Source organism: Ptychodera flava, chromosome 18 (assembly GCF_041260155.1).
Source record: "Ptychodera flava strain L36383 chromosome 18, AS_Pfla_20210202, whole genome shotgun sequence".
Classification (NCBI taxonomy): domain Eukaryota; kingdom Metazoa; phylum Hemichordata; class Enteropneusta; family Ptychoderidae; genus Ptychodera; species Ptychodera flava.
In genome coordinates this window covers 1,097,370-1,122,701 of record NC_091945.1, presented here as the reverse complement: position 1 = coordinate 1,122,701, position 25,332 = coordinate 1,097,370, and the positions used below count along the sequence as shown (strand labels likewise).

General features: G+C 38.0%; 1 protein-coding gene across 2 annotated transcripts in view; it reads left to right on the top strand.

Annotated features, from left to right (window-relative positions):
- Positions 1 to 2,418: 2,418 nt before the first annotated feature.
- LOC139117966 (apoptotic chromatin condensation inducer in the nucleus-like) overlaps positions 2,419 to 25,332 on the top strand; it is a 29,287-nt gene continuing 6,373 nt past the window's right edge. The window contains exons 1-10 of one of the 2 annotated variants that reach the window (XM_070681223.1): positions 2,419 to 2,612; positions 4,542 to 4,601; positions 5,097 to 5,190; positions 5,863 to 6,883; positions 13,846 to 14,048; positions 19,470 to 19,569; positions 19,956 to 21,922; positions 22,767 to 22,845; positions 23,957 to 24,111; positions 24,853 to 25,144. In XM_070681223.1, coding sequence (XP_070537324.1) covers positions 2,469 to 2,612; positions 4,542 to 4,601; positions 5,097 to 5,190; positions 5,863 to 6,883; positions 13,846 to 14,023 — 1,497 coding nt within the window. In that variant the 5' untranslated portion in view covers positions 2,419 to 2,468 and the 3' untranslated portion in view covers positions 14,024 to 14,048; positions 19,470 to 19,569; positions 19,956 to 21,922; ... (1 more) ...; positions 23,957 to 24,111; positions 24,853 to 25,144. The remainder of the gene's footprint in view (positions 2,613 to 4,541; positions 4,602 to 5,096; positions 5,191 to 5,862; positions 6,884 to 13,845; positions 14,049 to 19,469; positions 19,570 to 19,955; positions 21,923 to 22,766; positions 22,846 to 23,956; positions 24,112 to 24,852; positions 25,145 to 25,332) is intronic. The other variant, XM_070681224.1, reaches the window with a different exon arrangement.

Below are 25,332 nucleotides of genomic sequence, written 5' to 3'. Positions count from 1 at the left end.
GGGAATCTGTTTCCAGCCCTTTAAAAAAGACAAGAATAAATCAGCAATTGATGATGGAAAAGTTAGCATGAAGAATTTAGAATCAGAATCACTATAAAATGTCATACAAAACTTATTCTCATACTCCCAACATCAGTTTCGGCATCAGGTCGATCGAGCACTGCTGATTATACGTGACCATGTGATTGGCAACAAAATCTGTACTTTCCAATACTGTATTTTTAAAATATTTTTTTTTTAATTCTCAGAAAGGGAATCTGTTATCGAATCTCTCCAGCAATTGATATATTTATATGAAATAGTTATTAAAATGTTCACCTAAAAACACACGTCATTTCTCCTGCTTTAAACTCTAAAAGTTGCTTGAGGATTTTTTCTTTTTTAAGGGCTATAATATTTAATCAGGTGAAAATGGTGAATTAATTATAAGGCAAGCCTATGACAACGGCTTTCTGTGTTGCAAAGGATATTCACCCCGCTTCGAGCGAATAAAATTTAAATCGCCCCGCCACGGGACGGAATACCCTTGAGCACAGTTCGTTGTCTGTGCTGCAACAGTCATATCATAGTTCAATAGAGTCATCAATATGCAGACCATCTTGAATACACCATGGCAATAATTCAAGAGCCCTAGTCATTGCATTAAAATCAGCTTTTTAAAAGTTATAGATTACTCTATCCTCCCTATGGAACTCTGTCTTATTGGTGAACATGTAAGAACACGACAAAGAATCGTGGTCGGACTCAAAAATATTCAAGCCGGTTCTGACATTATCAATAGGAGTGGAACACAAAACCAAGTCTAAATAATGATTATTGCAAGTGGGATGATAATTACATTGATATAAATCACCAGAATTTAAAATGTCATCAATTAAATGTGAATGCAAAGTATCCAATGAGTGATCCAGACCAGCTGGGTCAATTTCTGTCCAGTAAATATCAGGTAAGTTAAAATCGCCGATGATTAACAGTTTGCTGCATGTACGAGTAGCAGTCATTAACGGGAGTTTTGCTCAAGCTGAGAGCTCGCAGGTATGCCAGCCGTGGTGCGCAGTAACAGTGATAACTCTGACTCTGGTGTAGTTAAGAAGAGTTTGGGTCATACTGAGGACGCTCAGGACAGTAAAACACACTTGTACACAAGATCAGACAAGCGAGCAACACATGGAACACTAGGAGACTTGAAAGTTATCAGGAAATTATGAATTCTGGCATAGTAGAATAGTCAAATATTAGAGAAGAAAGATGGGTCACCATGCCTGATTTCTTCAAATGTATGATGATTGTTACCGTTTTTTCTAGAAAATCAATTAAATCAATATATAAAGCCATTTATTCAGTTTAATTTCATCCAGTGAATGATTTTTTTATATCTCATCGTACAATGACACAAACGTAAAACTTTGAACAATAAAGACTCTCATTTTTAATGAAAAAAATGTGTGACTAAATGTAACTGTTTATGTTTTACCAAATTTGCCATTATTGTATCCAAAATTTCTGAGATTAAAACGTTTATTTGATGGAATATTTTAACCTTCCAGTATTGTCAATTTTGTAGCATTTATAAGCAGCATATAAGTCATATTTAAAAAAAAATCGGTAGGTTACCGAGCCCTGTTTTTCCCAATTTGACAAAATGTAGCCGGAAATTTACAATTTGCATACTCTCTCATGATTGTCATTTTGTGTGCTCTTCAGCTAGTACCATAACCTGGTCAGAGTTGGATAGTCAAGTCGGCTTAGACTGATAAATCCAAAAAAAAAAAAAAAAAAAACTGATGTGGCAAATGAACAGACTGCTGATAAGAGGTAGTTTCGAACATCCGCGAGCAGAACTACACAATGCATGTTTATTATACTCTGCGTGCATTCTTTATATTAACGTATGCGGCAATATGATAATTGGGGGACTTGAAAAATTTTGATCATATAGACAGGGGAACTTCAAATTTTTTGAGGGTATTGAGGGGGTCTGAAAAAAATTATATTTCAATCACGATTCCTCAGACCCCCCCCCCCTCTTTTTTGTGAATGCAACCCGATTGCGTAAAATGCATCATATCATACCAGCCACGAATGAACATGCGCCTGTATCACTGTGGCTTGAAGTTGAAGGCCACCTACTGGTATATGGTATGGTGCCGCTGTCAGAAACCTGACGAAGATGGTACTATAGATGTGTGTCCTCATCCCCTAAATTTTTACATAAAGATCTGGTTTTATACAAGTTGTTGGAAAAGATACGTTCGAAAAATGCCATTCTTATTTTACAGAATGTTTCCACATATTACATGTAGAATAAAAAGAAAACAACGTTTATGCTTGCAAATGGACACGTTCTCGTTGCACCATGGCGGTAATAAGAGCGAGTGTGTTATTCACAGTACCAAAATTCGAACTAGACATCGAAACCGTTTCCGAGCAATACCGAATCTTGCCGAATATATTGCGGGGCTTCCAAAATGGCGGACATCCCCGACGAAGAGTTGACCATCGGCGGCAAGCGCATCGAAACCCTGAGAGTCGTTGACCTGAAGGCAGAGCTCAAGAAGCGTGGATTATCCAACAGTGGAACGAAGAATCAGCTTATAAAGCGATTAAAAACGGTTGGTTTTGCTGTCTCTGTGCTAAATTGATACTGCTGCTCGTGATGGGACCTGACCAGGTTACACGCTTCTCGCTCGGCGTACGCTGTAGTAGTATTTAGATTTCAGTAAAACCTACCCATCGGTCATACTAAGTTGTCATTAACGACCTATATTACACACAGTTGAAAAGGAGAAGCTGAAAACACCAGGTAGTCGATGGCTGCAATATAAGATGGACTGTTCAGGCCTCATTTGCTGCCTTTGACTTTCAACAACGATTATTCAGTGGAGTTGTGTGTATAAACCATACCGTACGTAAACATACAACGAACAACCACTAGGGACAATACATTTGCAAATACGGGTTTTTGCGGTTTGAGGTTGGAGCGTGGGTGTGCCTGAAATTACTGATACGTAAAACTGTATTAATCACATCGCACATAACAGTATGGCATGGAGGTAATAGTACACATGCAATGAAAGCATTTCCCCATACCTGCTCGTAAAACCGATGCTTTCTTCAATCCCGAATCAACCTATTGAACCGTGGCCTGACAATTTACATGTATGATATGTATGTGAAATCATTGATATATTTTTACCTCCGTGGTAAAATATACGTTTATAATTAGCCACGCACACGAGCTGCATGATCATGCGTATCGTAATGAAAGAATACAGACGATATCCTAATAAATAACAATCTTGTCCTGTCTCTGAGACAAATTGAGACGCACGTCTGAAATTTACATATGACACAATGAGACTGAAGGTCAGATACACTGCGGATGCGATGAATACACATGATACATGGAGACTGCAGACTTTGGTTAAGTCAGATTGTAGGAAAGTGTACACATTTTACTGCACACAGTTCTATATATCATGAATGTGAATCTATACTTTGTAACATTTCATTGGTTTCATTATACTCTGGGCAGAGCTGGGCTCTGGTAAAAGGCGCAGCCAGTAATGACACACATCCTGCCACACAGAGCTAATATAAACAATTACCAGTTTGAATCTGTGAAACGTATGCTTCAGTTTTGAGCAACATGCAAAGTGCCTCTGACGAAAATCCATTTGATTTCAGAAGTCATTAAGGTACTTCCCATCAACAGTGTGAATGTGTATTTTTCAAGTATCAAAGTTTTCACATGTTGAGCTTGGTGATAGATTTACTGATATCAGTAATTCTATCACAAAGCTATATTTTATGTATCCGATGATATCAGTAAATCTATCATTGGATACATAAAATATAGCTTTGTAATATATTTACTGATATCATCAGATACTATTACATAAAATATAGAGTCAGCAATCTAATTTTCAAGAAGAGGATTAAGTGGGAGTTACATTCACAAAAACATTGCAGATTCTAAATATTACCATGTACCAATGTACTTGACATTTCACCTAGTATTAAAAAGATGTACACATATTCCTTTTGAAGCAGTGACAGAAGGTTACAAGTCACAATACCTAGACAGAATTCTAATAAAAGTACAACCAAGGTGTGGTGAAGTCACAGATCAAAGTGTCTCTTATGTTTCATTTGATTAATACATAAACTGTTCATTCAGTGCTTCTATCAGTGACTCAAAGAAAACCTTCTACAAAATTTATTCCTTTTTGTACAGAAAGATAACACATTGACACATTGAGAAAAATGATCTTTCAAAAGCTTGAATTTTTTTCATGTATTTATGCATACTAATGACTAATTTACATTTAAGGGCTGATTAGAATCTTATTAATTATAAATCTTTTCAAATCTTCTCCCCAAAATTTTCAGTTTCAAGTTTAATGTAATTGAACATGTATCTTGTTTTATACCAATGATCACAAAAGGAACACATGGTGTGTCATTATTATTACATCTCTTCATCAGATTTCATGTCAAATTGATTTTGATTCAAATTGCTTCTTTTCTTTGTTTTGCAGCAAGTAACTCTTGAAAAGTTACAAGAGGCATCACAGTCTGATGTTCTACCAAGTCAGAAAGTAAGTGTAACAATGCTTCTTTATCTGAAGCTGACTTATCACAGCTTTTTCACCAATATGATGTCAAACTCAAAAAAAAGTAGTATAATTAATATATATATATAACAGTATAATAGTTTAATACCACTTTTTAGTGATTCATCCTGAGTCAGGTTCCTCAAAAGGGAATTCAAGGGATGGGCCACCCCATTGAGCAATCTTTTCATATGTTAATTAGCATACAAAGGAATACATTTTCATAACAACAGAATATGCAAATTATGTATTGATGTACAAATTAGTCATCTGTCTGTTTTTCTAAGCTGTGGACAACACTGAGTGTGAGTGACACATTAACTAGCAAGGAAAGTTTTGAGCTGTCATTGCCAGATGTCGTTCATGTAGATTTCATGGTTCTGTTGATGACATTACATGCTGTTTTTACACATTCTGTAGATTGCAGCTGATGAGACGGTTGTTGCAAACAATTCATGTTGTATTTTACTCTTTGTATAGATTGCAGCTGATGAAACGGTTGGTGCAAATGAATTCATTCAGCAGTATCTGAAACAACAGCAGGAACTTTTAGCTCAGCGAGAGAGTTTACAAGGTAGGTTTATTAAACTAGTAGAGTGTGACATGCCCTGTACAGTGTGACTTGCCCTGTACAGTGTGACTTGCCCTGTACAGTGTGACTTGCCCTGTACACTGTGACATGCCATGTACACTGTGACATGGCCTAAACACTGACTTGCCCTGTACAGTGACTTGCACTGTATAGTGTGACATGGCCTTACACTGTGACATGCCTTATACACTGTTACTTGCTCTGTATAGTGTGACATGGCCCTACAGTATGACATGCCCTGTACACTGTGACATGCCCTGTACACTGTGACATGCCCTGTACACTGTGACATGCCCTGTACACTGTGACTTGCCTTGCACACTATAACATGCCCTGTACACTGTCACATACCCTGTATAGTGTGACATGCCCTGTACACTGTGACTTGCCTTGCACACTATAACATGCCTGCACAATGTCACATATCCTGTACACTGTTATGTGTCCTTAATAACAAATTTGAACAGACTAGACTATTTGAAACAAATGTTCATTTCATACAAAAAGATAATTTGTGCCTTAAAACTACCTTCTGGTAAATTAGACTTTAATTACCAGTACATGTGATACACTCCATTGTTTCAGTGACAGCAGAAAGTCAGAACCATTGCTCTTCAAAATGAAGTACAATTTCTACTCCTAATCTGTTTTCAGCGGCTGCTGCGGCCCATCAAGCAGATGTAGAGCAGGCCAGAGAGAGGAAGGAAAGTGGCAGTGGTGGAGGTGATGGCAGCAGTGGTACAGGGTTTGGAATACCTGCTGCATTAGCAGACCAGGTAGAAGAGTTGAATGAATCACTCAGCAAACAGAAGTCTGTGGAGGAATTGAGCTTTGAAGATCAGGAGAAAGAAGACAGTAGCCATGGTGATGAAGAAAAAGAAAAAGAAGAGGAAGAAGAGAAAACTGGAGACAAAACAGACAAAGATGCTAAAGATATCCATGAAGAACAGGATAATGAGGGAAAGTGTGAAAGAAGTGAACCCGAAGTGAAAGTTGCTAAAGAGGAAGAACCTAAAGAACCAAAAGAGGAAGTAGCTCGGCAACAGAAAGATGAAGCAAGTATCGTTGATGTCAAGAAGAAAGATGAGATAGAAGCGGTAGATAACCAGAGAAAACAAGAATCAAATCTTACAGAGACAGACAGAGCAGGACAAGAAAAACCACGACAAGGGGACAGAGATGCTACAAGTGAGAACAAGGAAAAGGTGGAGAAAAAGAGGGCCAGGAAGAGCCTGTGGATGATGCTGAGTCTGATAAAGAAATGCCAGAAGCTGAGAAAGAAACAAAAGGTGAGGATACAAGTCAGCAGCAGGTCAAAGTGCAGCAAGAAATGGTCATTGAATCTGACAAGACAAGTCACTTTGAGGAGAGAGAGGTGGAAAAGGGAAAACCCAGACCAGAGGATGAAAAGATGGGGGTGGATGATAAAAACGATGAAGACAGAAGACGTGAAGAACAAGATGAGAGAACTGAAGAGGAAACAATGCAGAAAGCTGACAAAGAAAAAGAGAATGAAAATGACAGCGAGAGACGTGAGAGAAAAGAAAAGTACAAAGAGGAGAGTGGATCATCATCATCGTCATCATCCAGATCCAATTCATCATCATCATCATCATCATCCAGTAGTTCTTCAGAATCAGAAGATGAGGAAAGAAATACCAAGAAAGCAAACAAGGTAACAAAATGCCCCTTTCTCTTCACAGCTGCCGCAGACTTTACAATACTGTAATGGTCATACTAGCATTGATATTCTGTCATAATCAGCAAGGTAGTCCATGCCAGAATCACGTCACTGTGTCAACATGTAGTCCTGTACACCAGAGAGAAAATTAAGATACAAGATGAAAAAACTGCAGACTTTATTCACTATGTTAGCATGTATTATGTAACATTTTTTTTGTCCAAAGTATTTGCCTCAAAGCAAATACACACATTGGTAATTGTGACCTCAAACAGGTAGGTACAAATAAACTGTGCAGAAATAAGTTTCCAGTGCGTCTAGAATACACTGAAAACATAGATACATTACAACAGTATTTTATTACTGCAGGAATGGCTTTACACATACTTTGGTACATGTATGTCAGTAGAATGGTGTTATAACTATGATACTAGACTGGCCCAGCTTTGATATTCAATGCAGTGTGCAATCAACTTTGCACAGAATATGACAGACTGTTTTACTGGACGCATATTCTGTTGATGTTGAATATTCATGAGGTACGATGTAGCATCTTGAAAAACAAGGTCATGACAGGGTTTTGTCATCACCACAAATTCTTCAATGAAATTTTGCTCTTATGGTGTATAATTAATAATGAATTTGTTCAATATGGGTCATGGAGTGAACACCGATGGATATGGATGCCGTTACCTCAGTCATACCATCCATGTGTTCTACTTGTTTGCATAAGTTGTCCTGAAAAGCCGGGACATTTGTGTAGATTAGGTTATGGTTCTGTGATCGAGTCCTTATAATGTCACCCTTACATCTGAAAACCAGAGATGGGAACTAGGCTGTAATGGTACCATACCTGTAACCAACTGATATGATTGATTGCCCAGCCTGGCACTGTGGCAGGGTTGATGAAGGGAACACAGAGATTTTGTCACTGTAGACTGGCAGCATTGAACAGGTTTACCATGCGTAACCTTTTTTTCACCCACAGCCCTGTCCATGGGTTCACTCATTGCCCTGTCCACTGTTCACCCATTGCCCTGTCCATGGGTTCATCCATTGCCCTCTCCATGGGTTCATCCATTGCCCTCTCCATGGGTTCGCCCATTGCCCTGTCCATGGTTTCATCCATTGCCCTGTCCATGGTTCATCCAATGCCCTGTCCATGGTTTCATCCATTGCCCTGTCCATGGGTTCATCCAATGCCCTGTCCATGGTTTCATCCAATGCCCTGTCCATGGGTTCATCCATTGCCCTCTCCATGGGTTCATCCATTGCCCTGTCCATGGGTTCACCCATTGCCCTGTCCATGGATTCACTCATTGCCCTCTCCATGGGTTCATCCATTGCCCTCTCCATGGGTTCATCCATTGCCCTCTCCATGGTTTCATCCAATGCCCTCTCCATGGGTTCATCCATTGCCCTGTCCATGGGTTCATCCATTGCCCTGTCCATGGGTTCACTCATTGCCCTGTCCATGGGTTCACTCATTGCCCTGTCCACTGTTCATCCATTGCCCTCTCCATGGGTTCACCCTCCTGTTTGAAAAACAATGGGAATGAATCAAAATGTAGTTTTGACAGGGTTACAACTGCATATCTTGTTTTCCTTTGTACGGTATATATGTCATCTAATTTCACACCTTGCAAGTCTCTGTTCTACCATTGAATTTTCAATGTGTAGAGCATTTTGCTCTCTGTTCAATCTTACAATTAGAGTATCAGGAATAAGCCTTTCTGACAAACTCACAACTCAAGTAAATGCAGATGGACAAAGTTGTCATATTAAAGATCATCATAATGATGGTTTCATCTCATATCTCCCAAGGATTTGCACCATCTCTAGCTCTGACAGCAATTGCTTTGTCGTCATGACTCTGTTTGTATGACCTCATTGTACTTGCTAATTTAACAAATGAAAACAATAATGTCATTGGGTTTTGTATCAAAAGCTTCATTTTCAAAATACTTGTATGTTTCTGCAGTTACTACAAAAAACGAGATGGATGAACAGTCTCATATACATCACGTTTACCTTTTTGTACATCGGCACAAGTTCTGTAGATAACATTGTAGATAAAAAGAACCGACTCATTTGAGTGTTTGGATACGGAGGTGCCGAAATACTTATCATGTTGATGATATCTAAACAGTTTGATGTCGGTCTATGTCAACACTCTAGGTAGACGAAACATGATACAATGAATGCAGACAAATGCTGATTAGGATTTTTTGCGAGACACATGGATACATAGTGAGACTCTGAGAGGAATGAATGAAGCAGCGATTACCACATGTCAGACAGAAATGTCTTTTGAATACTGGTTTTTATTCTGTCATATGCAAGTTTTAATAAAAATACTTTTAATGAAAACACCGAGCCATGGATACCACCCAACATATTGGCTTTCATGTATTGAGTTGAAGGGCATGCATTTTCTAAGAAGTAAAACTTGACAGACGTCTACGGTGACACTTCACTCCACTGTTTATTCTTGTGTGTCTATAAAAACAGCTTGGCATCAGTACGTCTTATGGTTAGCCAGAGTGCCTGAGTGCTGTCCTAATTAACTTTGGTCTCTACTATCAACACAACAAGTAATTTAGCACTCCCTTGAGTGGTCTATCCAGGTACTTAAATGAGTCGGTTCCTTTTTATCTACGATGTTATGTACAAAAACTTGTATGTTTCGTACAAAAAAGTAAACGTAATGTATATGAGACTGTTCATCCATCTCGGTTTTTGCTGTAGCTTAATTTGAAATTGTTCGCCATGCATCACACTGGTTGAATGTTAGTCAACAGAACAAGATAATTTTCAAATCTAACTGAAAATACCAAAATAACAAAAACATTGGTTTCTTTGACTTTATACATAAATTCAATGAAATTTCCAGCATTTTCACAATATGCGTCGGAGATCTATTAGTGTAGAGCTTGTTACGTACGTTCAATAAAATTCCCAGCACTTTCATGATATGCATTGGAGATCTAGTAGTGTAGAGCTTTGTACTTAAGTTCAATAAAATTCCCAGAATTTTCATGATATGCGTCGGAGATCTAGTAGTGTTAGAGCATTGCTTGGGAGATCTAGTATTTCAGAGCATTGCTACTGTCTATAATTCAAGCTTTGTTAGGTTCTTTGTAACTCTAATAAGTTCTGGGAGGGGATTGTTTTGGGTAACCTGTCTTCCATTATCGTGATATTTTTATGCTTAATCATTTTAAGTTGGCCATCTCAGCTAAAATCAAGTTCGGCTTTTATAAATAATATGCATACAAGTCTACTTCTTGAGATTATGTCATACTTATTATTTTGATGTAGATTTTTGTTTTGTTTACATTCACTAGTGTCATGGACAATCTCTTTACAACTTCCATTGAAAAATTGTATTTTCGATTTCAAACCACCATGCCAAGATTTTGCACCAAAGAAACCAGCTGTGAGATAAATATATAAAATCTAAAACTTTCAGACAAAGCACTTGCTATTTTGAAATCGTATTTGAAAAGTGCTGTACTTTCAGGGCTGGAAATTAGCGGTAGGCCCGTGTCCACAGACTACCAACTTTTCTCTGGGACTACCAAAATCCGTGAAATGGTAGTCCACACGGACTACCACGGCCTGGGACCTAAAATTCAGTCAGTACTTGGCATGCCATGTCCGGTCCCTTTTTTTGGGAAGAGCTAAATGCAGTCAAACCCAGATGGACACAGAAAGGCCGGAGTATGACTTTGTTGTGCAAATTACGAAGACCACTGTGCAGTGGAACTTTGCAATAAAGTTTCAATATCTGAACTCTGACGTATTTGAATGACAGGCACAGAAAATGATGGTCAATGAAAACACATTTTCATTGCATTTTGACAGGGACAGCGATTTTGATCATAATGTATCAATCACAATTACACGAAAATTATGCCTCCTCCCTGTGGTCTATTTTTAGCCCTGCTACAGTTTGTCTCAGTGCATACAACTCTGAGAGTGAAAGGGGTTGTCAATACGTCACCAAACTTTTGAGTATCACTATCGTCCATTATACCTGTTTCCTTGGGTATTACTGTAAAGGTGTGCAATATTCACATCAAATGACTAGAAAATTCCTTTTCTTGTCTAGTTCAAAATAAAGATATCCTTGGATACTCATGTATGGCGCGTAATCAAGGCCAATATTCTAACTCCCAATTTTCAACTATACAACTCGACATTCAACATTCAAACTCCCCATTTTCAACTATACAACTCAACATTCAACATTCAAACTCCCCATTTTCAACTATACAAAGCGACATTCAACATTCAAACTCCCCATTTTCAACTGTACAACTCGACATTCAACATTCAAACTCCCCATTTTCAACTATACAAAGCGACATTCAACATTCAAACTCCCCATTTTCAACTATACAAAGCGACATTCAACATTCAAACTCCCCATTTTCAACTATAAGCTTACAACTCAACATTCAACTATCGAACTCAACATTTAGGATTCGCATTCTCCCTAGGCATCCCTAACTTGCTTCATTGTAGTTACCCACGTTTTTCCTTCTGGGCTATACTACGTCAGAACGCGTCATAGATACGTCACATGACGTTTCGGAGTTTTAGAGTTATTCCCATGTGATGTTCTAGAGGGTCCAAAAATATGGACTGGAAACACTTGTGATGCTATCAAGATTTACCGCCGACCCCCGCCATCACTTAGGCCTAATTCGGTCGCTATCATGTCGTCTAATCAAGATCATGCATGCGTGGCTCGCCATGGCTTATTTTAAAATTAACAACTCGCTTATTAATTTCCACACTATTACAGCCAAAACACAACTCGAACACTAAACTAGCTCTGCATGGCAGGGCTTAGCCCTGCGTACGATGCTGTGTGTTCCGCTACAGCTAATCGCCTGGTGAGCGTGGCGATTAGCTGTAGCGGAACACACAGCATCGTACGCAGGGCTAAGCAGGGCTGTGTGTTACCGGCGTTATACGGCCTCCCACCACATGTAGTGGGAGGCCGTATAACGCCGGTAACACACAGCCCAGTGCAATGCAGAGCTAACACTAAACACACCAAACCACATACAAGACGAGATGGCTGATGAGTGAAGCCACTTTCCCTTTATTAGGCCTAACTGTGACAAAAGTCCAACAAGACTCTCACACCTACGTGACACATCTCCCCGTCTGTCGGGCTGGTCAAGGTCAAGTAGCAGCCTAGACAAACTACCACTGACGTGGTCACTGACGAACCCGGTGTCGTCCAAAATTAACTGCGAGGTCCACCATATGTTTGGGACTCCCTAACAAAGTGATAAGTAGTTTCATGTAAAATGACACCGACGATTTTTTAAAGTCGTATTTGACTATATGTATGCTAATTTTGGCTTGTGTTCGCTGGCTAGTGGTCTAGGGGGACCTATGACTTCGATAGTTGAAAATGGGGAATACGAATCCAAAATGTTGAGTTCCATAGTTGAAAATGTGGAGTTCGAAAGTTGAATGTGTGGAGTTCGAAAGTTGAAAATTGGGAGTTCGAAAGTTGAAAATGTCGCTTTGTATAGTTGAAAATGGGGAGTTTGAATGTTGAATGTCGCTTTGTATAGTTGAAAATGGGGAGTTTGAATGTTGAATGTCGCTTTGTATAGTTGAAAATGGGGAGTTTGAATGTTGAATGTCGAGTTGTATAGTTGAAAATTGGGAGTTTGAATGTTGAATGTCGCTTTGTATAGTTGAAAATGGGGAGTTTGAATGTTGAATGTCGCTTTGTATAGTTGAAAATGGGGAGTTTGAATGTTGAATGTCGAGTTGTATGGTTGAAAATTGGGAGTTAGAATATTGGCCTTGATTACGCGCCATAATTCATGGGCTACCAACCATTGTTACTGGGCTAGCAAGTTCAGAAAATGGTAGCCCAAATGGACTACCAGGGAAAAAAGTTAATTTCGAGCCCTGACTTTGTTTTAGGATAAAAATTACTCAAGGTTTTTCTTTGTCAAAATAGGAAAGTGTAAATATGAAACCTGCAGGCTGGGCCAGAGCATTTGTGAGTGTCTTACTGTTTTTTTCTGTAGTGCTATGAATTTTGTCATGTCAACATAGTATCTGGTCTTTTCTCTTTGTTTTTTTCTTCCTTTTTTCAAAAGAATCATATAATCATACATAGCTGCATTACATTCATAAATTATTATACTGAGTTTCAAACTCTTCTTTTAAAAAGATTACAAAACATGAAGTCACAGCCTGAGAATGCACAAATTATAAATCCAGAGTGTATAAGATTTTAGCGCCTGGCTCCCGATCCCGTAAGTTCATCTCCATAAATTTCCAGAGAATTTTTATATCATTTTGAAGAAACATTATTTTGACACTGTCCTCAATAGAACATTCACGCCATTTCCTAAGGCTCAGTAAAGCTTTGTTAGGCTAAAGGGTCTTACTAAGCAGGGACCTCTGGGTAATTTCTGTACTTTTTTGAAGCAGTTAGGGGGTACTGTCCGAGCTTGTAGACATGATGTCACACGTGAACCCGTGAATTAAATATACAAGTACAAATTTTGACGTTTGTCGTGCGTCGCCACGTTTCATGGATGCTGTCGAGTAAAACCGTTTGACTTTATTTTATTCCCGACGTAGATATAGTTCGAGTTGTGGCGGTATACTTAGCTTCTATTCTAGAAACTTCACCATTTATTTCAAGGACATGGGATTGGGAAGTAAGGTAACACTGATTTTGAAGTGAACGTAGTCTTTTTCATCATGTTCCTGTTTTCTCAACGCTGCTCGGTCGCAACACCAAGATATGTACAGATTGTTTGTGATCTAAATATTTCAGAATGCTGGTCGAATTCCATTGCGAACATGCATTGTAGACATCCATAAAGTCCCTAACCCTAATTTCAACACCAGACGGTTTAATTTAGGATGTGCATGTTTACACGGGTCTCGTTTTCTGTCTGCAGGATAATGAGAACGACGTCAGAGGAAGTGGAAGCGAGGGGACGAGAGAGAGCAGATCAAGGTCACAGTCTCGATCAAGGTCAAGATCGAATAGCCCGGAAAGACAACCACACGAAGAAAGCTACCACACTGCACCAGAACACGAGATGTCCATGGAGGAGAATACAGACGGCAACGTAAGACAGCAAGATGAGCCCAAACCAAAGTGAGTAGCACAATTAAAATACTTGGAAGATGTTATTTTTGCTGTTACCAGTTGCTTTAGTATTGTTACATTCTGTGCTTACTGTGAAGTTGTCAATTTGCATTTTCGTTTTTCTGTATGAACATGCATGACCACATGACGAGATCTAAACCAGTTGACACACATATATCACAACCTACAGTGTTTTTGCTAAGTTTGGGTACATAGGTAAATGGTTTTGGAACCCTGGTATCATTTCTGTAGTTCCTAATCTCATTGCATTGATATTCTGAGGAAACCCTGGTATCATTTCTGTAGTTCCTAATCTCATTGCATTGATATTCTGAGGCAACCCTGGTGCCATGATAAGGTAACCCCAGTAAAATTTATCAAGGTACCGCCCTTAACAAAACCACTGACCTAACGTGGCTGCTTTTTGAACTGAAAAGTTACATAAAAAGGACATTTATGATTTAAAGGGCCATGGTATTGCAAAAAAATTATGTTTATATATTCATATTCAAATCAACAAAGACTCCTATTCCCTTGCCGATCTTGAATTTCTTTGTGTAGACATCATGTTTCCTTGACAGTGACCCCTCTTCTAATCCACTACAGCTTGAAGATAATCCTTTTTAATTCTCCCAAAGGAATGTGCCCCTTTAAAAAATTCAGGTGTGCATCGGTGCTTAAGTTTTTTTTTCCAATTGTTATGTTTGTAAATTGCCAGGTAAAACAAGAAGTACTGATATCGTGTCACAACCTCAAATAAATTCAGCTGTTTAGGTAGAAATTGAACAATCTAAATGGTAAATGTAGCTAATAAGTTTGCGGTAAATTATTGCTTTTTTTGGTAGACCCTACTAGGGTTTTGTCATGGAATCGTTAAATATATATTATGGTACATGTACAAGTAGCCATTATTGTAATGTTTGTTAGCATTCAAATTCCAAAAAGAACCATTAACCCTTTTCCTGCCAGACAGTAATAACTGTATCACTTCCCCATCAGCCAAGTCAGTAAAAAGCGGTATTGAGCCAAAACATGACGTATTTTCACCCACTTGGCTTGGTATGTTATAGCATTTTTTGTCCAAAAAAAATCAACTTTACAGTATTATGTTTTCAACAACCTTCAAATGTACAGTATTATGTTAAAATACATCATATAGAATACGTTGTGTTTCATTAATTTTAACCATCTTGACCTGGTGGTGAAATATGGACTTGGCAGGAAAAGGGACCATTGCCCAGCACTGTAGATGATGGACCCTGTGATAAAATCAGTTCAAAGTGCAAGCAGGCAGCTATGTGACGTCATTCAAGTCATTATAATTGTACATAAGATTGGTAATAAATCACTTGTTGAGTTACAGAAGTGTGCCTACTTCACATTTGTGCATTTAGTGTGCCAAAGGGTATCAACAGAGAGTTAGGTGTATCAACAGAGAGTCAGGTGTATCAGGGGATCTTAAAACAATTCCAACTTCCTTCACTTTTTAACCCACTAATCAGGGCTAGTCATTATTATACAGTAACTTAGTGTCAGTAAGGACAATGCATCTCAGTGAGGACCATACACGTAATTTGAAATGGCACATGTGTCATATTTTATGCCAGTGATACTCTTACAAATTTACTCTAAATTTTTCCAACACACATGGTACATACTGGTCTTAGTGGCAGTGTCATGATGGAGAGAAGTGTGTTGAAATGTGTATTTTTCAGTTAACAACTCAATCCCCCAGTTTTCTCTGGATCTTCCAGTGACTGTAACTGTGAACAGTGTAATGTGATTATCAATACAATTCTTAGTACTTTACATACAAGTTTGGCTCCCAAGTAAGTCTTAAATGTCTCAGGCAATTCAGGTGATCAACCATATTTTCAACATGATGGATTTCAACAGGTCAACACAAAACGTTACAGAAGCCAAAGTAAAGTTTCACACCAGAAATGCCTAAAAAGATGAAAGATACAAGAGTTTTGCTAGTTTCACAGACAAACAGAACTTTTTGCCATGAAAATGTTTGCATTTGTGTTTAAAGTATTTATCAGATCACAATCTCAAAATCTAGCTGTGGTGAGAAGTTGGCGTTTTACCCATAATGCAATTCATTACCATGCAGTTTGACCCCTTAGCACAAGACAAAAGCTATTTAAGGTAGTGAGAATTGGCAGTAACAATAAATCAACTCACAATTACAACTACAGAAAACAACCAGTGAAGTGAAATGCTGATGCAGTGAATAATATTGACATGAATCTGTGTCCAAATAACCTACGAATTCAATTTACCATTTGGTTTGTGCGTAAGTACAACTGATGCTCTGTATGTGTCAGGATTAGAGTCAAGAGGGTGTTCCAACAATGTAAGTGGTGTCATTTATCAAGGACCTGGCTGGCTGCATTCTAATAGAGAGCCAGTGCTTGTAACAGTAGTTTGAAACAGTTTGAGGCAGCCTCTATTATTTTCTGTTGCATTAAGAAGCATCCAATGTTTTTGCGCCCTTCATTGACAGAGCTTGAAAATTGAAAGAGGATTGAAAATACTAGATCAAGACATTTTACTGTCCAATATGAGCATTGAGGAGTATGTTTTTCACAACACCATCACAAACATGTTCAAAGCTTAGTTTTCACAGAAAATAGCAAGTTTGTAAAGTTATGCTGAGCTGCATTGAATATCAGCACTTGCATTATTTTTTTAATATTCTTGTCCTTCTCTACATGCATAGTATTGCAAAAAAAGTTCCACAATATGGAGTAATATTATGCCTCACATTGCTTGACATATGCAGTATATGCCAGTTTGTTGACCTGAAGGGTTTTTATTGTGTTCAGTATGTTCACATGCAAAAGATAACTGTCAAATAACCTTTTTTAATTCATTGTTTGGTTGCCTTAGAAGAGTGATTCTCAGCTAGCTTTTGTGAGCTAGTTTCGTTTTGTGTGAATCTGTGTACACTGTATACCTTCAAAATAATGAAACCCTTATCCAAGCCATGCTGAGTTACAATAAGTGTATTTCAGTTAGGTAATAAACCACACCCAGCAATGGTATACCATTCATGACATATGTGCATGTGTGATAGCATGTATGTGTATAAATGCAGTGAATTGATCAAAGTCTTGCGGTATACCCTTTGCTGAGATGGTTTATTGCTATGATATCATAATATTAAATTACTGGGGTTTATGTAGCACACTGAGATCAACTGTAGTGATTTAGCATGAGCTTTCAAAGACAAGTCTCCTTCATTAGATGCATCTGATGAAGGAGACTTTTCTTTGAAAGCTCATGCTACATCACTACAGTTGATCTCAGTATGCTACATAAACCCCAATAATTACCAACTTAGATTAACACGGCTACCTGTTACATTACATTAGGCCAAAGTAATTAATTCTTTGTTTTGCATCCACTCTAAATGGGAAAAGGTACGCGTCTAAGCGGCTGAAAAACAACACAAGAAAATTAACACAATGTAAGTTGATTGCAGCAAACAAAAAATTGTAACAAATTTTAGTTCAGAAAAGCTAAGCGCACATGTCCTAAAATTTCCTATTCAAATACATTGTGTGTGTTTTTTCATGAAAACCTTAAAACTACGCGGGTGGGGACGCAAAACAAAGAATTTAATTACTTTGGCCTTATATTAAATTGATATTCTGGCTTGAAAAGTCAAAAAGGGAATTTTTCTCTCAATCGAAACTTGTGCCTGCTCCAACCGTGCTGTATTGCGAATATAGCATGGTTATTTTCACATCTCGACCAATAAGATTGCAGTATTTGCCCTATGATACTGCCTGTCAACTGTCAACATCAAACATCAGTAATCAGAGTTTCAATGTAGGGTTAGATATTGTTTCCATAATTTACCCCTTTCACCATCATAGTTTCGCCCAAACCTATTGTTACCAACAGTTACTGTGGACTTGTTTACAGGGAAAGTAAGGGGAATAAGGATATGAACAGACATATAAAGTATTACACCAATATCCATTCCAACTCAAAGAACACTGCACATGAAGTTATCTCCTTGAAAGACTTGTCATCATGTTAGATTTCTAGGTTATGTTTACAAAAGTATTGTCAGTTTGATTACTTCAAAACTGCAATTTCAGAATGCTTCATCTTGTACATTGTTATTAAACTATCTTGTACCGTTGTAAAATCTGCAGTTTTGAACAATACAGTGCACAATCCTAGCTACATGAACATTCTCTATTGGTAAAAATGTATTTTCTTTGAACATGCACTCTGACAATTTATTATTGGTCTGTCATGCTTCCAGCAGTAGTTCTGAAAGTTCTAAATTTATCAATAAGAATCTGACCTTTGACTTCAATGACCTTTGACTTCATATGTTATAAGTGTCCTCTCGTGTTGTGCCTGTGAAGCATTTCTCCTCCTGTGCAAAACTGCCAAACATTGAAATTACAGATGTCTTCCATTACAAATGCAGAATTTGAAGGGCAGTGTGCCCTCTAAGCTTATTTTGCGTGCCATGACTCATGAATGTTCTCTGTGACTCAAGAAATTTTCAGTTGTAATGGGAAATTATACATTGTGACTCAAGAAAATTTCATAAATTTTTCAATTGACTCAAAAGTTTCCTGAAATCCCTTTATTGTTAGAGGGCACACTGTAGAATGGGATATCTAACCTTCTTTTGTCAGCATTAAAAATTCATAAATCACATTAGGAAACAAACTGACACACACAATTCAAAACATCAACTTGAGTGAAGGAGTGGTTAAACACAGTTTAAATAACTAACAGTCTATTTTATTGGGATGATAACATGCCAAGACATGAATTGTATTGGATTGTCACACTTTTCTAATAATATTTACTGGTAATTTTGTAGAATTTTCATGCCTATGTCATTCTTTATCACAGTTCAGGAAATCTGTTCATTGATCCAGTACTGTTAGGTCTCAGTCAAAATTGTCCAATATTAAATTTGTCAACCAAACCTCTAAGAGCAGACTGAAGTGCATAAGCTTAACAGACTCAAGAAGCATTCTGAAGAAATGTGCAGCAATATCGCTCACTGACAGAGATGTTCAATTGTTATATTGCTTCTAAGACAATGTCTTTGTTGTTAGATTTTTCAAAAGTGATAAGTGCCAGTGTTGAATTATCAAGATAATTAAATATGTGAAGTTTACAAATGTTAGGCATATAACATTTCTAATACCACAGCCAATCAAATGCTTAGGTTTCCAGTTAATGTATTGTTCATTGTCTGGGGCCAGAGTCTTGCAGTTCAGAAAATAAACCCTGGCTTTAGCCAATCAGATGGCTGGATTCAGACAAGGCCTTATACATTAAAAGGAATTCTTAATTAATTTTTAGTTTGTCATTACCCTTTGAATGTATGCCTGCGCATAATTAATATATCAAAATTGAATGTACTTGATATGAATTATACAGACCAGCAACAGAGGAAGAAGTGAAAGAAGAAGAGACCAAGAAAATTCAAGATAATGAAGAGGACAAGGAAGATAAGGAAGACGTGAAGGTTCAAGAAAAGGTAAGACTTATTTGAGGAAACAAACAAACACACACATTTCAAAACTTCAACTTGAGGGAAGGAGTGTTAACACAGTTTAAATAACTAACAATCTATTTTATGCGTGATTTCTAAAACAGTAGCAATAACTGTAATTGTAAGTAAAAACAATATGAAATTATGTCATAAGCATGTATTGTGTTTGACTTTCCTAATTGTCAATGAAAGATTCAACAATACTTTGATGATAGTTTCATAATTACATATTTGAAAAAATACGTTGAATTCTTGTTGTTTAAACTGATGCAAAAAAAAGAGAGGCTTAAAGCAGGAATAATTGAATGTTTGGAGGTTTAGTGATGTTACTCCTTCCCTCACCTATGACAAATACTCCTGTATCTACTCAGCCAAGGCGGAGGGTTAGACTGTGGGTGACTCAGTGGATGCTTGTGCCAGCCTAGCCGTCCTAATGCAATGGATGCGTATGAGATTCTGTGCCTAAGTTCCTGTGCCTAAGTGTCAGATCATGGCCTAACCCATCAGAATATCACAGACAATCTTGCCCTTTGCTCAATAAAAATGTGGATTGTTTCACCAAAGTGGATGACTTTAGATCATATCTAAGAACCAGCAGAGTTTACGTGGACGTCTGTGACAGCCAGAATGAATTGCACAGCCTCAAAGTCTATGTGGACATTGATGACAGCGCAAGTGCATTGCACAGTGTACTGTGTTACTCTAATGATATGAACTGCATTGATGTGACGGACCAGACTATTTCATAATTAGACTTTGAAGACAACCTGACCTTTGATCTATGCTGATTTCGAGTTGGACTTGTTACAACTGAGCTGTGTGCTGATTTCAGTCCGGACTTGTTACAACTGAGCTGTCTGCTGATTTCAAGTTGGACTTATTACAACTAAGTGCTATGCTGATTTGAATACGGACTTGTTACAACTGAGCTGTGTGCTGATTTCAGTCTGGACTTGTTACAACTGAGCTAGCTGTGTGCTGATTTCAGTCTGGACTTGTTACAACTGAGCTAGCTGTGTGCTGATTTCAGTCTGGACTTGTTACAACTGAGCTGTGTGCTGATTTCAAGTTGGACTTGTTACAACTAAGCGCTATGCTAATTTGAATACGGACTTGTTACAACTATGTCATCAGATACCTTCTGACAACCAATGAAACCCTGCCAAGTGATGGAAAGGAAATTTTCGTTTTTGAACTTTAACTGCTACAAAACTACATAATGAATGATTCATCTTGAATCTAATGACTCCATGGCTACCATCAGACATGCTTACAGATTGCCTGCAACTGAATTGAAACTTACCATGATATTTGGAAACCAGTGCCTGACATTGCCTGACAACAGTACCCATGATATACTGTAGCAACTAAAGACTGCCACACCCTGATATTAAAGACTGTCACATCATGATATTAAAGACTGTCACACCATGATATCGTAACTAAAGACTGTCACACTATCATTCTACGACCAAAGACTGTCACAAGATCATCAACAACTGTTGCTACCACTGAACTTCATAAATGCTAAAACATTGCAACCAGATAAATCGAAATTGACACTTTATCGTGTAGCTGTGGACTGCTATGACTTGACTCTGCCAAGCACATATGCATTCATGTAACATTGTGTGAAATCTGAAGTCTGGTGAAAGGAGAGAATATAACAACAAATTACTGCAAAAATTTGTGTGACATCAGACTGAACAGTAAAGCTGTATCACCAGGAAATCCTTTGAGATGTGCATCCAACAGCCATCATCAAAATAACGGACAGAAAAGTGAAAGCTTTCAGTATAGATTACAGAAGATGGCTGGTGTCCTGTGGTCATCATAGAGTAGTCACCATGGAGGACATGACAATACTGTACCACACATTTTCATCAACAGAAATGTGTGTTGCAACAGAACTGTAATTTGTGAGTCGTCATAAACTGGTAATGAACAATGAAACCCTCATCAAAAGTGACATAAACATTGTTGGCACTGAGAAACCTGATGAGTACAGCTGTTACGTGAGACTAGCAGCGATATGAACTTGACTTCTGTGTTTTATGCGGACGTACAGTGACTCCTGAACTTTGTCAGTCTGTGACAATGGACTATGAACTGTGTGTGCATAAGTTACAACAATGACTGTGGACTGTGATCATGGCACTGTGCTTGGGTGCATAAGTTACAACGGTGAAAACAAAGCAAGGGCATCGTCTATTTTCGGTTAACTACTATTTCGGTCTGTCAAGAAATAATGAAAAGCAGCCCCGCCCCCCTACTGTCAATCATCTGTAGTGGACCATAGAAACCAGCTGATGTCTTGAAGCTAACAGCAACAGAATAGGTTGGGTAGCGTACATAATGGTGGTTTAGTAAACAACTGGTTGTCAACTTAAAAAAAAGAATTGGGAGGAAAAAAGCAATATTGTTTCATGTTTATGCAAATTAATGAGTTTTTCTTGCTTCTATGGAGACTAACATAAATGGTAAGAACATAAGGTCAGCAGAAGATGATAATTTTAGATTAAAATGTTTTATTAGCTTTTCCTGACAGTTCATATTCGATCTAGATTAAGCCTTGTCAGAACCATGTGCCCTTTGTGAACACATACATGTAACATACATTCCCTGCACTGGTACACATCCCAATATCATCATACATCTTATGCACACCCTGTAACACTAACATCTGGTCATTTCTAGGTACATTGCATATCACATGGCAAGCAGACAGTGAGTGGCACATCAAACAGGAACCATGTCAGATACAGATTATAAAATGATTTTATCACCTTGTCATCTGAAAGAGCGAAGACCCTTCCCTTTTTTGAGCACAAATATCTTGTCTTTTGTGAAAAAAATAGTGGTTTGACAGAAATTTTACCAACTTTGGAGATAATGTCAAATCTGTACAAGCATGATATTGCAGACTAACCATAGGAACAGTGCTTTGAGATTACATTAGTCAGTGGTCAAACTTTAAACCCTGGATTAAGAAGTGGTTATATTTAACATTGAACTGCATTTCGTAATTCACAGGTCTAGAAACTTTGTAACATGTTTAGGGTTTCCATATTACGGTGTAGCATCATCTTCTGCTGATGTGTGTGGTCACAGACTTGTACAATGGGCCTGCACAGATTCCCATAAACCCTTGCTTACTCTGTTAATCTCCTTTTTATCAACAGGAAACCAAAGCAGCTGATCCATGGAGATCTGTCTCTCCAAGTAAATTGACCAAACATAGGAAAATGATTTCAATCACATGTGAGTCAGTCCTATCTGTGTCATCAGCCATTTGTAGAATCAACTCTTTAGTCATATTTTTCAAATTGATATTGCCCAGTCTGACTGGGTTTCCACTAGAGACCATTTGCCATGAGCTTCACTGACCTTTGCCTATGTGTTCGTTGATTTGTCCGACCACTGTTTTGTAAGAAACTTACATGTAGATACAGTGATATTTCATCTCTGATATGAAAATCAATGTAGCATACACCAGGGCAATGGGCAAAACCTGAACTAGAAATGGACCACACATAAATGGAACCATGTACAGAAATATTGAAAGAACGATGTGTTTTACTGTTTTCACATTTATCCATGTGTATTTACTTTGTATTGTTGTAACACAGTGTCTTTCGCATCATTTTCTACCAAACACTGTAATAGTCAAGAGTGCTACATATCTTATTTAACCGTAATCCTGCCAGACAGTATCATTGCCCCATATGCTGGGTCAGTAAAAAGTGGTATTGAGCCAAATCTGTATTTTCACCTACTTGGCCTTGGTATGGTACAGCAGATTTGATTGGTTTAAATCACATTTACAGTATATAGGTATTCACAGGCCTTCAAATATTCAAGTTTTTGCTGAAGTGCAATATACGGGACCTGTTAGGCCCCATCGGTTTGAACCAACTTGACATGATGGTGACATATTTATTTTATTTATTGAAGTTTATTTCAGACAGGGTATCCATAGCAGCATTACACAATGAAAGGAAAGTAATTCTGAAATGATAGGAAAAATACTGAAAAAATAACTAGAGACAGTGAGTAAAAAATCACTAGCTAGAGAAAGAGTTAAATTGTATACAACTGCTTCCTCCAGAAACGGAAAAACTTACTGTAAACTTTGCAGGATAAAGGATTCAATTAGATGTGGAGATAGCAATGTTACCACTTATGCTTGTTCTTTGTTCAGTTCTGTTCTTGTCAATTGATAGTGTCCTCACTACATTTGACCAACTGCCGTAGAAGATCACGTTCAAATCTCTCAAAGTGTGTTGTCTAACAAAGGCAGCATTTCACATTTTGCACTGTATGATGAAGTGTATTTTCTAACACAGAAAGCATGTCACATTATTCATTACAGCAAGAAGGGAAGAAAGCAAGAAGGAAGAGTCAGGTGAGGGGTCAGAGGTCAAAACAGAACCTGGAGCAAGGAAGAGAAGATGGGGCAGCAAGACCGGAAAGAATTCAACAAGCAATAAAAGACCGGCATTATCAATAAGTACAGAATCACTGAAGGTAAATGCCTTTGTCATTTCACTGTCAAGTAAACCAAGTTATAATTGAAATTCCTGAATGAGTGTTGTTAGTTTGATATAAACTTTAATGCTATTGATTAGCTGAGAAATGATGTGCATGAGTTGTCAAGTATTGGCACTTCTAAATACAAATTTGTGATTCACATAAATGTTCATTGCCTGCACATACAACAAACTAGTGTGGGCAAGACCTTTCATTTGCGATACTGTAGAGTAAGTGCAAATCATGTGCCAGTGGAAAACGGAGGCATCCGTAGACCAGTGGTTAGGGTACCGGACTCACTATCAGAGGATGGTGAGTTTCAGACCCGGTAGATCCAGAGTAACAGATTTACTGTCAGAGGATGGTGAGTTCAAGTCTGTAGCATAGTGTTGTGCCCCTGAGCAAGGCACTTTACTCCTCAGTGCTCCATTCAGGTAGTGGGTTATGGGTACCTCATCCTCTAATTGGGCTGATGCCTGCTGGATGATGTACTTACTAAAAAAAAACTAAAAAGTTGTCTAGTGTAAAAAGATATATAGAAACATCACAAAGTACCATCTATGACCCATAGTTATACATTGAATGATAATTTGTTAATTTGTCAGCAATATTGTCATAATTTTTCAAAGTTTTGTATTGGAAATTTATGATTGTGATAACTTTATTTAAAATGCTTGAATTTTGATAAAATTTGACATGAGTACAGCAAGTTTAGCATTAACCTTTGGTTGTTTACAGGCAATCATACCAGACATCAAAACATCACAGATGGATGCTGTGACTGTAGACTTAGCTACAGAAGATACTCACATGTCTGATCTTGAAGAGAACCCTCCACATTCCCCGGCAGCTGAGGAGATCAAAATAAGAAGAACAGTAACACAAGTAGTTCCGTCTGTACCCACAGAGGATGACAATGATGACTCACAGTCATCTCAACAACAAAAATCACCATCATATGAGAAAAGTACCACACAACAGGATGATGATGTAGAACCAATGGATGTTGGTGCTACTGAACAAAAGAAAGGTACATTATTAATCAGAGTAAATATACAGTACATACCAAGATAAGCTTTCCCTCATAGTGCTGACTAAGTACTAGCCCAGTTTTATGAAGGAGCTTGCAATCATATCAAGTCAAAAATTATACAATGTCTGTGTATCTCATGACTTGAAGAATGTCAGGGTTAGCTTTGCAGAGGAACCACTTGAAAC